General features: G+C 46.1%; 2 protein-coding genes across 9 annotated transcripts in view; both read left to right on the top strand.

Moving 5' to 3' along the window:
• Positions 1-14466, top strand: part of LOC144114598 (uncharacterized) — a 65406-nt gene extending 50940 nt beyond the window's left edge. For 2 of the 4 annotated variants that reach the window (XM_077648451.1, XM_077648450.1), the window contains one exon: positions 13951-14466. The gene's annotated coding sequence lies outside the window, so the exon portion shown is untranslated. Of the gene's footprint in view, positions 1-4043; positions 4078-7367; positions 7462-13950 lie in introns of all 4 variants that reach the window. The other 2 variants (XR_013311067.1, XR_013311066.1) reach the window with 2 other exon arrangements.
• Sirt1 (Sirtuin 1) overlaps positions 13946-18303 on the top strand; it is a 40693-nt gene continuing 36335 nt past the window's right edge. For 2 of the 5 annotated variants that reach the window (XM_077648446.1, XM_077648445.1), the window contains exons 1-3: positions 13946-14067; positions 15554-15727; positions 16339-16473. In XM_077648446.1, coding sequence (XP_077504572.1) covers positions 15571-15727; positions 16339-16473 — 292 coding nt within the window. In that variant the 5' untranslated portion in view covers positions 13946-14067; positions 15554-15570. Of the gene's footprint in view, positions 14068-15553; positions 15728-16338; positions 16474-18303 lie in introns of those variants that run through there. The other 3 variants (XM_077648448.1, XM_077648449.1, XM_077648447.1) reach the window with 3 other exon arrangements.

Genomic DNA, 18303 nt, shown 5'->3' with positions numbered 1-18303 from the left:
TGATAAAGTAAACATAGACAACCAAGCAGCTTTCTTTATCTATGCCGATGATACCAGCCTATTTTTTTCAGCTCATAACTGTGATGACCTAATAGACTGGGCTAACGATGCACTCTCCCGTCTAAGTGTCTGGACAGCTCATAATGCGTTAAAAATCAATTATAATAAAAGCAAGGCCATTATATTCCGTCCAAAAAATAAGATGGTAATCATAAAGAAAAATCTAGTACTGAACTCTAACGTAATCGAAATTGTAAGTAGATTCAAATCGCTTGGTGTCATCTTTCATGAAAAAATGTTGTGGGATTGTCATATTGACAGCATTCTTCCGAAACTTGCATGAGTAGTAGGGCAAATGTATAGGCACAGAACTATTCTTCCAGTCAATATTAAAAAACTTCTATATAAATCATTATTCTGTTCACAGCTACAATACTGTCACCTTGTCTGGGGTACCATGTCCCTGGGTAATCTTGAAAAAAATCTTTATTCTCCAAAAAAAACAAGGCCATACGATGCATATTCCAATTAAATAGAGAACAAAGCACCACCAACTATTTAATAACTTCAAATGCACTGAAAACCTTTTCCTTGTACAGCTTTCAGTTATTATCGCGGTTTAAGAAGGAAGTACGAATTAACATGCAACAACTGCAAACTTTGGCCTCATTAACTAGAAATAACCAGACGTATAACACGCGCAATATTTTTTCATGGCATATAGAAACTATGAGAACAAATTATGGACAACAAATGCTATCCTATCAACTTCCAAAACACCTCACTATATTGCAAAACAACATTGATTTGAATGTCATATCTCTTAAGCCCCCTTTTGCATATTATGTCAAATCACGTTTATAATTTTTTTACTCCTTTTTTTTCTTGGTTTTATTAATTGTGAATCTATTCCTATTTTCGTTTCTTATAATGTTATTTTTGTATAAACATTGTGGGGTTGAATTGGGGAGATAAGTACGTTCTCTCTACTCAATCGCGGCTGACACGGTTCAAAGCCGCCCGGACCCCACCCCGTGATCGCGTACGCTACTGAGCGCACGCCAACCATGGCGGGCCTTGCTCTGAGGGAACAAAGGAACGACACGTTAGCTGACACAAACAGGCATTTATTGCTACAGAAACAATAACGCCAGCTAGCAACCAGGTACGCTAATGAATCAAGGTCGTCCGACTCACCAGCAAGGTTCCGAGCGAATGTTGGCCCGCGCTAGGGCAAGGGATATATACTCCGAAGGCCGGATGGGACGAGTACGGGAGCCTGTCTCCCCGTCGCTTCCTCGCCCCGCCGGCGAAGAGCGGAGCCGCGAGCGACACGTCCGCCTTGCCGACGATCCCAGCCGAAGCCCCCTCTCCCGCGTGTGGGCTTTGGCAGTCTCCCCTGCAGCGATGCTGGCGCCCTCTCTTGCCAGTTATTGTAACTGACAAGGGAATGCGTTCAGCCTCGAGGTGAGACAGCCGCTGCACGGTGCCTCGCGGGAAAGCAAACTCAGGGGGCTGCAGGGCAGGTCCCCACATCCCCCCAACCTTAAATAGACCCACGCGCCTGAAGGTACATGCTATGGAGGAGTCTCCTGGTCTTCATGTCCTTGAGGCACGTCTTGCAGCGGAGGTCACGCCGACAGCGTCCACGCAGACTTCCGCGGTATTCCGAAGGCGGCGTGAAGGTCTCCGCTGGGACGACTCGCATGGCCCGCGGACTACCGTGTCCGCAGGCCCGTGAATCGAAGGCCAGTGGGAAAACTGCAGTAGTCGCCAGGGCAGCAGCAGCCGGAGGTGACTGCTGACTGGTCTCGCCACAGCTGCCCCGGATGGATGCGGCGAACAGGATACAGGCCGCTCCGTCGCAGCAGGTGGCAGCGAGACGATGTGCACCGGACAGCAAACCTGGGTGGCTCCACCGGATCTGCAAAATTGCCGAAACGCTCTCGGCGTGCCTTTAACGTAGGTCACGGGAGGGGAAACGGCATCCGCAAGGGCCTCGTGGCACAATGCCTAACTCGCTAGCAAAACGTGTCGGCGGCTGTGCAAACGCAAAGTTCGAGTGAACAAAGCCCTTTCTTGAGTTGAACGAGACTGCTCAGTTCGTGCGAGGTTACAAAAAAAAAAAAAACGGGCGGGCAGCAAAGTGCGCCCCCTCTCAACGACACGGTCCGGTGGTCGTGTCTCTTTTAACGTGGTGCAGGCAGCTCCGAAAAGCCTCAGGCCTAACTACCACTCCGACAATGACCGTGACCACAACAAAGACCCGAAACGGGTTATGTGCGCTTAGCTGCGAGGAGACGTCAGCTTTGTGGGGTGGTCCTACCCCGCTCACTGCACAAAGCAGCTTCTGAGCGGTCGGCGCCCACCGTATCGGACGGTGTCGGAGCGCCCGGTGCCGAGCTGCGATACCAGCGAGCTCGTAGCGGCACCCGTGGCCCCAGGCCACCCGGCTCCCGGAGCCGCGACTCCCAGAGTCTAAAAAGAGACAGTAGAGAAAATATATACAGAAACTCGGACCACCCACGCGGCTTCCGTACTCACTCGCTTCGGGCTCGGCAACTCCGCAGGCGCTAAGCCTCGCGCTCCCTCGATGCGGACCAAGTGATTCTCGCGAAGAAACTCCAGGAAAAAAATGTGCTGAGTATGTCGAAAAGTTCTAACATGCTGCAGCGCAATACACCTCGCACTCAAGAAAGCATGCCGCAGGTCCTAGCGATCAAAATTCACTCTAGGCCTAGCACTTGTCAAGTCCGGACAAAGAACGTTCCTCGAACCGAACCGACAGTCGTCCAATGTTCCAAGAGCAGGCCCCACGTTGGGAGCCAGATGTGGGGTTGAATTGGGGAGATAAGTATGTTCTCCCCACTCAAGTGCGGCTGACACGGTTCAAAGCCGCCTGGACCCCACCTCGTGATCGCGTACGCTACTGAGCGCACGCCAACCACGGCGGGCCTTGCTCTGAGGGAACAAAGGAACGACACATTAGCTGACACAAACAGGCATTTATTGCTACAGAAACAATAACGCCAGTTAGCAACCAGGTAAGCTAATGAATCAAGCTCGTCCGACTCACCAGCAAGGTTCCGAGCGAATGTTCGCCCACGCGAGAGCAAGGGCTATATCCTTCGAAGGCCGGACGGGACGAGTACGGGAGCCTGTCTCCCCGTCCGCCCCGCCGGCGAAGAGCGGAGCCGCGAGCGACACGTCCGCCCGCGCCGACGATCCCAGCCAAAGCCCCCCATCTCCCGCGGGCGGGCTTCAGCAGTCCCCGCGCAGCGACGCTGGCGCCCTCTCTTGCCAGTTAATGTAACTGACAAGGGAATGCGCTCAGCCTCGAGGTGAGACTGCCGCTGCACGTTGCCTCGCGGGAAAGCAAACTCAGGGGGCTGCAGGGCAGGTCCCCACATGTACTATTGTCTTTGTAAGCTTCGCTTGTGCCGTGCCAGGAAACAACTCTGTGGAAAGAAAAACCCTGCTTGCCGATATCTTTGTACCAGGGGTCGAGGACCTGTCAAGCTCCGTGGCTTTTTCCCTCGACTCCTTTCCATACCTGTTGGCATGAATAAAGATTATTATTATTATTATTAATCTGAAGAGTGCATACAGGTACAGTCTTGGTCAGAAGTCTTAAGGCCACAGCGTTCAGCTACAGTGAAATTAATGTTCCTAGAATGCTCTGTGTAGCATATTATTCAAAATGCAAGTCAAGCAGGAAGCTTCTCTACTGCAAGAAGAAACCTTCTGCTAGCATTTCAAGATCATTCGGTCTTTAATAGTGCCATATTGGCTCTGTTATGCAGCTGAAGCGAAAAGCCTTTGGCCTTAAGACTTTTGATGAAGACTGTACCTAACAGAATTAAGAACTAGCTAGAATTCTGGAGCTTCGTGGGTCGGAACATAAAGTCAACAATATGAGTTCATATTTTTATAAGTTATGCAAACATGCTGTGAGCATATAGGGTTTCCAGCAGCAGCTTTAGTTGACTTCTATTGTTTTCCTCATGATGCATGTTTTGTTCATATGTTCCCCACTTCTTTAGATCCAGGAAGAACCTGCAGCATGTGCACAGATAGGTAGGCAAAACTTATTTTGAAGTCCCCAGCATTCAAATAATGTGCATGTGTGCACAGGCTATCCTGCTTAAGTTTAGCCAAACCATAAAATTGGCCATTGCCTTGTGCAGCCATAAGACTGAGTCAGGTCAGTTGTGCCAGAAAGATTTTAAATTAATCACCTAATCAATTTTACACTATAAATTAAAGCCAATGAAAATATGGAAAAATATCTTAAAGCAATGCTGACGGGTGTCAGCTCAAGCATGTAACACAATTTTTGAAAATACTTTCAATTTGGAAGTTCTGTGCTTCAAGCAGTGTGCACAAAATGCTGGATTGGAGGAGATAGTGGTTGCTTTAGCCTGCTGCAGCTGCATGAATTCAAGCATACTATAGTAGTAGTAGCCATTAGCTGGAGCCTTTAAACTCATCTTGGCCAAAAGAGGTGCTTACGCCAGGAAGTATTTGTGCTTCACAGGCCTCCTTAATGCGTGGAAAAAGTTTCCAAACAGTGACGCTGTAAAAACAAGAGCTGTTGAGATCAACTTTTATAGATATACTTCAGTTTCGAAACTCTCCCGCTGGAGCCGGGCGCGACTTGTTTCTAGGCAGTGTGAGGGCGCTGCAGTCGACGCTTGCGCCATCGTGGCCGTTGCGCGATGCAGGCCACAGTGTGCATCATGTTGGGTATGGTGGTAGAATGTTCTGCTGTGGTCTTTCTTTTTTTTTTTTCTCGACATGTCATTCTGTTCATGGCTTTCAGTAACGGCTACTCGTTCTCGTTCGCAGTTTGACATCCATCAAGGAGAAGTTTGAAAGGTGTTATAAACGGCACGGTTAACTACTACTGCTCACATATATGCAGCTGCTCCCTGTGAGGAATCATTATTCTGTTCGAACTTTTGAGCGTTTAAGCGATGCGGCACTGCTTTATCCCTATAATTATCTGAAATTAAACAAATATAACTGCCTCCTTCATACGCAGTTGCACTAGCAGCTGAGGATGCAAGATTGGCCGCTATTTGCTCCCTATGTGACCCTCTAGCTGTTCCTCAAAAAGTGAGAAACAGGACAACCCCTGTGCTGTCAGGCTGCTCAAGAAAACACGCAATATATGCGGTTAAGCTTCGAAGAATCACTTAGCCTAACATCCTATACATCAACGGTGATGTCATGGAGATACACAGGGGTGCTTCCGCAATGAAGAAAAAGGCAGTTCTGACGAGATTTCAGATCAACCCTGCCTAGCCACCTGTCCTTCACCTTTAAAAAGCGGTGATCGCAGAAGAGCATGGATGGAGTTTAGCAGCAGGTAGCCGGTATGTTTTAAGTCAGGGTAAAAGAGAGTTGAATCACAAATTTGGAGAGCACTTATCTCGCGGCTATTATCGAAAATGATGCTTCCCTTCCTGTGACTTCCTCAGAATCGGAAGATCTCGCAAGGTCAACTTACCTTAATGTTGATTTTAGAACTGAGCCTAATTTTCTGGAAGTGCATTTTGGTATGAAGCTGAAAAGAGAGGCTGTTTATCTTCAAGAGAAGCGAACATCAATTTTTGATCGGCTGCCTTGAACGCAAGATTGGTTCAAGATTGGTTCATTTTTGGTTCACACATGCATATTTTCTTTTCTGCAAAAGTAGGATGGCAAAACAGAAATGCGTGTAGAGAGGTTCTATAATGGTGTGAGGCCGCCTGGGCTTAGTGCGAAGCTGGAGGAGCCTAACAACTCCTGGAGAATAAAAAGAGCGCTCATAGGAGTGTACCTCTCAGTAGGGCCACAGTATAAGTTAGTAATAAATTCAAGTGCTTCCTTTCAATTTTAATAGCCTTAATATCATAATTTTATGCTTTTATCATATCATAGCCTTAATATCATACTCATACAAGGTGTGATGCGTAATTCATTAGCAATTTTCGCACTCAAATGATGGTACCTTGCCCAGTGGTGCAGAGTTTAGTATATCATGAAGCAGCTACATTGAGGAATGTTGCATCATGAGCAGCAACGTAAATCAGAAGAACGAGGCGCTGAGTGCAGTTAAAAGAATTGGACGTGTCCGGGACACATGTGCACGGGGCTGCAATGGCCTGACACGACAGGTGATGACCAAGTGCCTTTCATATTGTACCGTGACACACCTAAATTTGCACTATTGCATGCTAGTTCATGAGCACTCTTGTCAAAGATGTCAGCACAGTGAACGCGGCATGCAGATGCATCGCTTCGTTGTTTGCTAGCAAGAGCGGGAGCAGAACATATGTAGTGTTACCGAAAAAAATAAGCCATCCTGACTCAAACTCATATCCATGCGAAAAAACAATTGTGCCTAATTAAAATGATGTCTAGTTGTCGAAGAGGGTCGCCTTACAAACATTCTGCAAGCTAACTCTGAACTCCCTGCGCAAGCGCAAGTTTGGGTGCTAGGAGACGATGCTTGCTACAATAGCTCAGCTGTTGACCGCAGCACCGTGGTGGCAGGAACCATGGCGGGCCGGCTCCTCCCCATGAGCGACAGAGAAGTTTCGAATCTGAAGTATATTTATAAGCTTTGGTTGAGATTTTGACACTGCATGTGTGCATTGAAAACTGTGCTCACATAGTGTGTCTCTGCATGCAAGGTTGTAACAACGCTGGTATGGCTAGAACCAATTTCTGTTTCCACATATGTTCATTCTAACACCCAGTGTTGAAGGCCTAGTGAGCATTAAGAGTATAGGGTTAGTTTTGTTACTGAATTTTGTTATTGGTGAGAGCATTGTAAAATATGCTCCCCTGTACTTTGTTGTTATCCCAGGCATCACACAGCCTAGTTCGGCTGAATAGCAGTGCATAAGCTTGTCGTTCTGTAGTGTTTATTGGACAGGAGTCTAGTTAGAAACATGCAGTCTTTGTAGTATGTGGCACTAGAGTGGTGGATATGCCTGTTGCTGGGGTTTACGCCTTGGCTTGCAGTCAAAACTGTTCGCTGCATGCATTCTTGACAGAATGCTGCAGTTTGAAGGATCAAATACTTTCTTTTTAGTGTTCAGCTGCATGATGTTCAGTGTCGTGGTAAGATCTCTGCTGTAAATGAGGCTAAGTGACGTCCGCCCTGTGGTTTTTCGAACAGCTGTAATACATATAGGCAGTGCAGGAAGGACATCATTTTCTCATGTATTGTGTTCAGAATCTATGTATGGACCACACAGGTGCTAGTAAGAGCAGTTGAGAATGCAACTTGTACGCTAGTGAAAGTTCAGAAATGTGCATTGTGGCCCATTGCATGAAAGCATGTGCATATGATTGGCCAAACTCCTTTGTCGCAGCATGTGCGCATCATTCACTTGCAACACCCACGGTTGTCGTGAGACAGTAGTTGTTTCAAGGTGGCGTACTGTTTCTTTGAAAGTTCCCATCTGGGTGAGAAGGCATTTATTAGCCAGTAGATTGAGTGTTCTTCCTTCTCTTCTTGCTCAAGCTTGTGCTTTATGCAGACGTTGCCAACCTATTTTTGGGGGAAACATTTCTAGCTGATTGGGCTTGTCACAACTTCTGATACTCATTATATGTGAAAAGAAACATTGAAATTCACCCATGGAATCAGTTTTAGTATAATTTCTTGCTCATATACTAAATGGCACAGATTCACAACAAACCGGAAATCCCGTGGCTTACACAAGTCCCTGTGTAAAGGGACTTATCTTCACCTTTGGAATTGTGGTGAACCTTGACGAGGATTACATAGGCCTCTCCATCTGAGGAGGAAGGTTGGAATGAGAGTGAAAGTGTAGGGTGGTGAGGGAAGAGGGTCAGAGGTAGGTGTGCATAGTCTTTAAAAACTCTTTTCCCGGCAATGGTGCATCCGTTAGTCAGCAGATTGAGGCTTTTCTCCTCTCTTCCCTTGTTAAAGTTTGTGTTTCGTGCAGCAGTTGTCGCCTTATTTTCCAACAAAAACTTGTGCCCTATAGTTGATTGGGACTCGCAACAACTTGTGCTGTGCAGTATGGTCAAGAGAAATGCAGAGATTTTCCAGCCAACTGAGTTTCAATATATTTTCTTGAACAAAGTGGTGCAATACCCATTATTGCGAATTCACGTTCGCATTGCATGAAATTGGCATGTTGTTCTCTGAAGACAAGTGTTAAATTTTAAGCATCTGGTAATCACATGGGCAATTGCCGAAGGCCTAGGAAATGTGTAAACAATTTTGTAAGCAACGAATGTTGTCCTATTCTGCCGGTTGCCGTTGTCACAAAATGAAAAACAAGGAGTCGAGCATTGATTAGCAGTTGCCGGCCCATTTTTTTTTTTTTTGCATAGCTTCCCTACACTGGAGCCATACATTTTCATCAGAAAGCACTGGCTGCAGGGAACATATTGAAAACAAAATTTCTATCTAAGCTAAGTGTGGAAATGAGTACATACCATACATTGGTATGCCGTGAATTTGCGACACCGGGCATTAAAGCCTGTGTGTAATGATGAAGGTTGAGGTCTAGGTGTGTCTGCATTTATTTCCAAGCATGCAGTATCTTCCAGGAATTTAACACAGTGCATGAATTTTGGATAACTGCTGTCTTCAGCACTGTTCAGCAGTGTGTTTTGTCTACATGTAGTGCTTTTGTGTCGAAAATATGTGGCCCACTGAGTTTGCTTGTGTGCCATGCAGCGTGGTTCATTTTGAATTGCTAGCATTTTGAATTTCTCGAAGTTAAAGGAATTGAAGTTCTCACCCCACCAGACCCTGGGACTTCCAAGGTTGCTACAGGAGCCCCATCGCATGGCTTAGAAGCAAAGCCTGCATATACCGTATTTACTCGAATGTAACGCGAGTTTTTTTACCGAAAGTAGAAAGGAAATGTCACCCCCCGCGTTACAATCGAATACTAGATTTAAAAACGCTATGAAGAGCACCAAACACACACTATAAAAATAATTTCATGTGTTAAACGTGTGCGTTGATCGTACTGGTCATTCGAAATCATGCACTCCAACTCACCGGTCAACCAGTACGCGAACCACAGGTCACAACTACTAGGACAAAGTGGCAACCTAATCGCAAATGCAAAAAAAAAAAAAACGACGCCAGTGAGAACAAGCCAAGAAGAGTCGACGCCAGCTAGAGTCACTGGTGCGGTGAGAGGGCGCCACCTCTTGACAAATGCTCGCAACCTGTAGCGAGGTTGTGTGGCCTCCGTGACCGCAAAATGAAACAGCCATCTTGGAGGCACCGAGCGCTCGCAATCGCCGCCAAGACACCAGCAAAGGAGCGAGCGATCCCATTGCCATCTGTCTGTTAATCCTCGCAACTGATGCAAAAACGTGCCCACGTGACTAACAGGCAGCAGGGCATGGAGCAGCGCGCTTTGTTTGCTCTTTCTTGTGTTTGGTGCCAGTGCGTGTAGTTGTGCGTTCCGTGCTTCGAGTCTTAGGCCTATCCCCATTAAACGGTCGAGTTGTCTTCAAGCGGAATGGCGTGCTCACGCGCTCAGTATACAGCTGGCTTCAAGCGCAACGGTATTCTGCTTGCTGAGAAAGTGGGAAATTCAGCGGCTGCAAGACGTCTGGACGTCAACGAGTCAGCGATCAGGGGATGGAGGAAACATCGCGAGGAATTGTTTAACTGCAACAGCCTGTGAAAAGGCTTTCGGGGGCCCAAGAAAGGCCGCTTCCCGGAGTTGGAGCGTCGCCTTGCAGAGTTCATTAGCGAGCAATGTTCCAGACTACTTCGAGTAAGCATTAAAATGCTTCAGTGCAAAGTACAGGAGCTTGCGCGGGACGCGGGTTTGACCGAAAACCAGTTTAAGGCATCACGAGGTTGGGTGCAGAAGTTTATGCGAAGGGCCGGGTTCTCCCTTCAACGCACGACTTCTATTTGCCAGAAGCTGCCCGGGGACTTCGAATCAAAACTTCGAGAGTTCGAGCGCTACGTCATCTATCTTCGTCGCTCTACCAACATGCCTCTTGGACATATCGGCAATGCCGACCAGACCCCCGTATATCTTGACATTCCTATGTCCAGAACAGTGCACAAGTCTGGTGAGCATGAAGTTCGCCTTAAAAGCACAGGCAACGAAAAAAATCTGATTACCGTTATGCTGGCATGTTTGGCTGACGGCCGCAAGCTCCCTCCATTCATAATTTTTCTCCGGAAGACGATCCCGAAGGAAACTTTCCCGAAAGACGCTATCGTGCGCTGTCACGAAAAAGGTTGGATGGACTCGAATCTTGTCATAGATTGGATTCAAGGCGTGTGGGACCGAAGGCCAGGCGCATTGCTGCATCTGGAAGCAATATTGGTTCTGGACTCTTTCCGAGGTCACCTGACACCCGGCGTCAAACAAAAGCTACAGCGTGACCGAACGCATCTCGTTGTTATACCGGGTGGCATGACCTCCATTCTCCAGCCTCTGGACGTTTGCATGAACAAGCCCTTCAAGGATCGCTTGCGACAACTATACTGGGAGTGGATTGAAAGCGGATCAACGACAACACCTGCAGGTAGGCTGAAATGCCCAAGCGCATCTACCCTTGCCCACTGGGTTTCAGCAGCTTGGTACGGGCTGCCTCATGATTTGGGCTACTGCACATTTAAGAAATGCTCAATTTCAAATGCTCTAGACGGAAGCGAGGACGACCTGCTGTGGGAGGCAGCTAGTGACAAAGAAGAGTCAAGCTGTGATGACGACAGTGACGGCGACAACTGCCGTGAGGATGAGGGTGTATAGGAATGCCTGTTTGGTTTGTATTTCAATAAAGTTGTCTTTGACCCTCAGAACTGTGCGATCTCGGTTCTCGGTGCGATCTCGGTGCGATCTCGGGTTCTTTCGGTTTTTCTGTCGCACGCCCCAATTCTACCCTCGCGTTACAATCATAATTTTTTTTTTTTCCTTTTCACACCCGAAAAGTCGACCTTCGCGTTACAATCGTGGTCGCGTTACATTCGAGTAAATACGGTATTTTTGATAAAGATTGTGCATCAGTACGAAAGGAAACATAGGACTGCGGGGCAGTGCAGGGCTGACTGTGCACCTATGGCCATATAAGCTCTAGAGGCATGACTTGTGTTTACACTGGCTGAGCCTCCAAAAGGCAGTTGCCTCAAATTCAGAATTGGCAGTGCATGCCAAACAAGCACATTTGCACATAGTGCCAACCAGGTTTCTACAGGAGGTTACATACAAGTGTAGCAGTGCAAATCTTCAGTTGAGAACAGCTACATGCACAGGAATGGCTTGCAGTAACATGCACTCGCGTGTTTCCATAGGTAGTGCTTGCATTTGCACCATAAGGCCAACAGTTTAATGGTTATGCTTTTACTGATTAGCCATTCTTGTGGTTCCTCTTATATGTGCATAGCCAAATAATACGGTAATCCTGCGTTATAACGAAATCACTTTACTCGAAATATAGCTTTATTCGAAATTTCTTCTGGTCCCGACCCATACGCACGCATTTTAAGCCGCATTACTCGAAGCGCATGAAGAGCTTGACTCGCTTAGAGCGAAGTGGCGAGCGGAGGCATCACCGCCAAGCGACGCCGGCCCTTTTGCGCATGCAGTGTCAAAATAATACCGCCGACGAATTAGTCTCATGCAGGCACAGAACAGGCCACAGAAGTACCAAACCTACGACCGAGGACCTGCCTAGTAACGGGTACCAAGCGAATGCCGAGTGCCCCCAGCTGTTTACAGCAAAGTGAACGGAAGCAGTCAAATTCCATGGTGCAGCGCGCTTGAATCGGTTGTAATCGCATCGCTGGTGTCCCCCGTGATAGAATCCACACGAAAATAAAGTTTTCGTGACGCTTTGCGATGCCAGAAAAGCGCGGTCTCTTGGATGCCGAAAAGTGACCAAAAGACCGTGGGCAGACTTGCGCCGTAGCATATTCCATGGGGTGCGCTCGATGGGCAAAATTTTACCGCTCTAAAGAGCACTTCTGGAGCTGAAACGTGCCAAAAAGCACAAAAGAAGTGTCCCTCCAATTATGAGCCCATTCACACTTGCGAGTCGCAAGCGAGCTGAGCTTTTGGCAACGACCGCGGACGCGCCGAGCAACGAACTGGGCTGTTCCCTGGCTGCCGTAGTCGTCGCTAAGCCTAACCATTTCACATCAGCCATGGCAGACGAAACTCGAAAGCACATGAACAACGTTATTCCCGAGAGTTTTCACTTCAAACGAGAAGGCGACCCGCAGGTCGCGCTTGCAAGCGTGAACAACAGTGTGTGTTGTCGAGCTGTTGCCTGGTCGCATGCCCTTTGTCGTGTTCGAGGCAAGGAGGGACGATGACTTTGGGGAAGCTGGTCTGAAAATTTGCTTGCCGCTCGCCATAATCGGTCTGCATCGCAGTAAAACACCACCCCTATCTTTGTTGCACTTTTGACGGTGCAATTCGACCGATAACTTGCCGAAAACACGAAAAATCCGAGCGTCGCCAGCGGCGAGTCAGGCTGTCAAATGATGGGTCAACGCAACCACGGTGTTGTCCGGTGATTTTCTCGAGCCAGTCATGCTCGATTCGCGCCATGCGACTAGATAAATGGTCTAAATGCGTGGTAGGGTCATTGAATTTTGTTCGTAGACATTTGTAAACGGCCCGGACGCAGCGCTGCGCGAACACTGGCACTCGGACCGTAGAATTAGCATATTTTCGTCGACAATGGTGCGTTCAAAACTCGTGCTTTACTAACTTCACGGCTGCACTCCTCGGGGAAAAATTGCCTGGTAATCATGCAAAGCCTCTACTGCAAAACCGTTGCGTTTTCACGATCGCGCTGTGTACCCACAATGAGCGGCTAATAGTTTTTTGAGCACAACAAACACAATCTCAGACTCGAGCCACGGCATTTGCGGCACTTTCCAGTGCGATACTCGTAGTCTTTCGTGACCCCCCCCCCATAAAAGAGGCCACTGCCTTCGAAATACGCCCATAAAAGCGGCCGCTGCCTTCACGATTCGAAATACCCCGATTGTCGAATGCATGGGCTGCGACAACGGCCTCATGCAATGCTTGGTCATATTAGAGCAGGGGTTGCACACGCCCGATAAGAACTTGAAACAGGCAAAGCTCACTGCCTTTTTTGCACTTGAATAAAGTTTTGCTACACTGAATACATTGTATTTTGAATTCCTCGCAGTTGCAGCGCAATTAAAGCTCGACTGTTTTAGATTTTCTTAGGTGGCCGCATATATCGAATTAACGCTTATAACGAATTTTTCCGCTGTCCCACTGACTTCGTTATAATGAGGGATTACTGTAGTTGAAAAATCACACTTTTGTGGCAGCACTAGCTTTTTATAAAAAATGTGTTTAACGAAAGATGCACAACTTTTGCAGAATAATATTATAGATGTGTTTATCTTATGGTGTCCTGTGCCAGTTCAAGGAAGGGTGCATTCTCTATTTACCGCAAGTTAAGTTCTATGCTGAGACGTGTGTTATCCTCTGCATTTTTATTTAACCTGACATGGTCGTTCGGTGGCTATGGCATTCGGCTGCTGATCTTGAGATCAATGGCTTGATCCTAGCCATGGCCTGGCAGCCATATTTTGAGAATTCTTGGAATTATGAACACCTTACATTTCTTAAGATGAGGATCGTTTGCATAGACACACATTAACTTATATATCAGCACACAACAAAGAAGTTCATCTGGTCCAAATTTTTCCAGAGTCCTCCACTATGAACTCCCTCATAGGTGATGTGTGTGTTCAGGAACTTAAACCCCACAATTTACAATTTTTTGTTTATACTTCAACTAATGACACAGAGCAGTGGGAAGGTTTCTGCACCAAATAGTTCAAACAAGAGTCTTGCTGGAAGGTTTTTTTTTTTACTGTTGTTATTGGATATAAGTTGACTTCAGGTGATGTGTGCAAATTATTTTCTTTTCTTTTTATTTTTGCAGACCTGTGTACATTAGCATCGTGCCAAATCTGTACAGGTATTGAGTGGCTCTGGGCTACACTTCACAACTGCTGCCTACAAAAATGACGCCTCTTTAGTTTGCTTTCATTTTCTGAAGGTGAGGTTCTGTGCATTGTGTGCTAAGCTTTATTCAGGATCCTCTTGTGTATGTGTTCATTACACTGCTAATTACCTATCTGTTGAAATACTTGGGAGCAGAAAGCATTTTAATGCCTTATAATGCGGTGCCCAGGGCCTGCCTTGTCTGTGTTCATTTTCATGTTTGTGCAGCTTTTTTTCGGAAGGTTTTTCACGTGCAAAAGGAACTGGACTGTTCTCATTGCTAATACTTCAAGGCTACTGCATAGTTGGGCTTATGGCCTAGCTGTACTGGAGATGTGCAGTTAGCAGCATCAGCTTACTATTGTCTTCCTTGTTACCTTTTGTTTGTGTTGTCACTTGTTTTAAAGTATAATGTGAACATTGTCTGAATAAATGGTGGTTGTGCTTGACAGAACTGACTTGTATTTCTTCATTGTGAAATGATGTCTTGTGGTTAAACGCTTCATGTTGAGTGATTCTCTTTTTCTTGGTAGCTTTTGAATAGATGACCCATCTTGCACATATTAAGGGACTACAGCTCAAACCAGTTTTCTTTGATCATACCAGTCGTGAAACCTCCCTCCAAAATCTGGCCCTCTTGTGTGGCTGTTTTCGGAAGCTTGCACACAAATATGCTGCCTTTGAGCTCTGGTGTCCGCCACTGACAGTGTGGAAAGTTTTGTGCAGCTTTGAGTAATTTGTATGGCAGTCAGTGATACAAAACTTTCCTTAACTGCAAATTTTTGACTAAGCATTTGCTGTCTTATAACTCAGGCCCATGGGAAGTTTAGCTATGGGTATGGTTTATAAGCTTGATATAATTCAGAAATCCACATGGGGCCTCATTTGTGAAATTTTTCTTACTGCTGTAATATTCATTGGTCTTGATTTTTTATTCTGCTTTTCTCACTACCAAAGTGCCAAAGACTGACATGGATGCTATGTAGCTAAGGGTTTTTCTCCTTTGAATTTGTGGTTTTGAGTTTCCTGTGCTATTGGCGGTTTTGTGTGGAGGAGATCAAATGTATATGGCCAGTTTAATATTTATTTATTCATTGCTTAGTGACTTTTGAGCCTACCTGTATGTTACTCATTAAATATTTTGTGTGCAGTACTCGTAGTATTCAGTATAATAACTGTTTATGGTCGTTATTTTTCCTCCGGGGTTTCAAGCCTTACGCAGAGAGTAATATTGGGCCATTTGAATCTGATATGACTTAATGGCATAGCTCGCTTTAAAAAAAAAAAAAAAGTTCCGTTTGTTTGAAAGATGGAAACAACGGGGAGCAGCGGCTGAAAACTTGATGTCGATTTATAAAGCTGTGTTGGATACGCTGCTTCTCTACGGTGCAAAAAAAGGTATGTCGAGCTGAAGGGGAAAAACTACTAGGCGAAAAGCGCGCGCGCGCTCTGTCTGCATGCGCGGCGGCTGCGGGGACGTCATTAGCATCACGTGTCTGCAGACGTCATTGTGACGTTGCTGCGTATTTGTGCATGCGCAGTTATCACGCTTGTAAAGATGGCGGACCGACGAGAGGCTTCGAGTGCATCGCCTGCTTATAAACGCCCTAGGTTGGAAAACGACAGCAATCTTCTCGGATTGAGTATACCTAACGACGTAGTAATGCCCCCGAAAGAGTTTAAACGCCAGAGGTTTGCGTCGGACGCGGCGAACGGTAAGATTGACCCTTCCGAACGTAGTCTTCCTTGTCCGATAGACCGTAAGGCCTGCGCTCGGCGTTCCCGCAGCCTTGCCTGCCTGGCATACGCTCATTGGATGAGCGGCGAGCGCGAGGCCTAGCGGATTGCTACCCGCCTGGGCGGGGAGGAATGGCCGAACGCGGCCGCGCGAGGGTTGCCGCGTTACACGCGCTGCCGCGATCGCCTGTCATGCCGCGTGATTAATCCCAGTTTTAGGTCTAAATTTCATGTATCTTTATTTTTTTTTTGCTGTCGGCGCTATAGAACACGGGATTTTTCGTGTACTGTCACGTTGGTTTGTTTACATCGCGCTGTGCCGTGGTTTCATCAGCTGATGACAGTGTTGCGGTCGAGCCCTCGTTCTGCTTGCTTTCAAACTACATCGCTCTCTTGGTTTTAGCTTGGCGTAATCTTCTCTTGCATAATTTTTTCTATTTTTCCCTGGTTTATGAAGCGTCATTTTATTTATGAAGTGAATACGATGATTGAAACTTTCTAACGGTGCTTCGCGTACTAGTACTCGCAGTTTGGTGTCGCTAGTAGGTAGGTGCCGCGCATTTTCTGACTAATGTCTCGCCGTTTGCAGAGGTAACATCATCCAGCGATGCAAATTCAGAAATGTGCAACGGGGATTCCGGTTTTCACGAACTTAGCTCCACTACCGGCGGTGATATGGTCACTGCTGATGGAGTGTGTCCGGATAATGACCACCTTGTGACAGGTGAGCGGCGGGACGTTCGAATTGCGTATCCGTGTGCACTTGTGAAGGGCGTTGAGAAAACCTATCTCTCTGCAAGGTGTACCTTTCGTTGTGGCCCTAAAATATATTTTTGTCGCGTACTCCTTCACAATGCACTCTTTTTTGCTTTGACGAAAAGCACTGTTTGCTGCTGATATGAGTTTACGGAAATTTTGAATGGCAAATGAACTTTGCTGATGTTGGTATTATTGTGTGTATTCGCTGATGTTGTTATAATAGTTGTTATAATATTTGTGCATGCGCAGTTATCACGCTTGTAAAGATGGCGGACCGACGAGAGGCTTCGAGTGCATCGCCTGCTTTTAAAGTCATGGCGCTTTAAAGTCATCGGGGCTTTTAAAGTCATGTTTAGTGTTTTTTTCAACTACAGACTTTGATCCAAGTTCAAAAGACTTGTATTTAATATGGTACGTGCATCCTTTACACAATGCTTACACATTGCCACAAAACAATTTTCGGTAGACTCATTCACTTGGGTGATTGGGAGAATGGTCTTAAAGGTTAGGTGGTGAGTCAGCAGAGAACATCTTGTGTGTCATGTCACATGCATTTCTATAACAGTTTTTTTTTATTATTACCAATGTTTTGTGTTAGGGCACATGCCTCAGCTTACTTTGTAACGTGTTTATGGGGTGTAGCCAGATCGCAGCCTTGGTGGCTTCTCGAAACTGGTAGTTACTAGAGGCCACCCGGCTGCCTTGAATGGCATTTGAAGTGGAGAGGTGTCAGGACTGCTTCATTACAGTTGTATGGTTACCGTGCTTAGGATTTCTGGCTGACTGGCATGCATAGTGCATGTTTGTTTGTATGGTGCACACACTGTTAAACTACTGTTGAAGCTTCTGGAGGTGGAGGAAGTAATTTTTATTGTTCCCAAGAAGATTTAGATCTTGAGTCGTGCTTGGGAAAAGAAAAGCTTCTGGCTTTTTTTTTTTTTGCAAGCATTTCCATCTCTACTACATTTCCCATTTTCTTTATTAAAGCACCTTCCTTCTGTTATCTTCACAGCAGTGTGCTTTCTGGGGTGCAGAGCACATGGTAATGGCAGTCCAGTTGAGAGCTAATGTGTGCGGTTTAGAAGTTGTGAAGTCTCGCAAACGGTTCTGAGAGAATTACATATGCCAATATTTGTTGAGTTTCTCTTCTGTCCTTGGTCTAAGTAATCCATCCCAAACTTTGGGTGACCGATTAAGTACATGTATGTTGTCTGTGATATCTGTGTGGTACTGCCAGCATGCATTGTTGGAGGATGGAGAGCTTAATGCTTCTTTTTGTATTTTCACCAAGTTGACCAAAATAAACTTTTTGGTTGGTAGCACTATATTGTTTAATCAGTTTTGCAAGTGTGCTTTCAACTCTACAGTGCACCTTCAGTGTTGGTAATTGTCCGGTGAGGGTGAACAGGTAAAATTATGCAGTATATTTGGTTTTTTCCCACAAGTGTTGCAATCGAGCATTGTGGCACTTTGCAGACGACATTTTAGACAGAAGCAAGTGATGGGCTAGTCAAGTTGTTTTAAACAGATGGTCATTTTAACTCCTGTTTTTTGAGTTCTAGGATCTACTAATCCTAGCACTTGTACCACTGGTGCTGTGAACAATTTTTGTTTGTCAACTGTTTCTTCAATTCACTTGCCAGTTGATTGTATCCATGATTAGAATAAAGTTGTTCACTTTAGTTGACACTTTAGTTGACAGAGGATGTGAAACTGTTCTCATTGACTGTTTGGTACATATTTGGTGATGTGGTGGGGCCGTCACCTATTTTATTAACTCCTCTTGTTTATGTAA

Source organism: Amblyomma americanum, chromosome 1, assembly GCF_052857255.1.
Source record: "Amblyomma americanum isolate KBUSLIRL-KWMA chromosome 1, ASM5285725v1, whole genome shotgun sequence".
Classification (NCBI taxonomy): domain Eukaryota; kingdom Metazoa; phylum Arthropoda; class Arachnida; order Ixodida; family Ixodidae; genus Amblyomma; species Amblyomma americanum.
The sequence above is the reverse complement of the archived record's forward strand: the minus strand, read 5'-3'. Positions and strand labels throughout refer to the sequence as shown.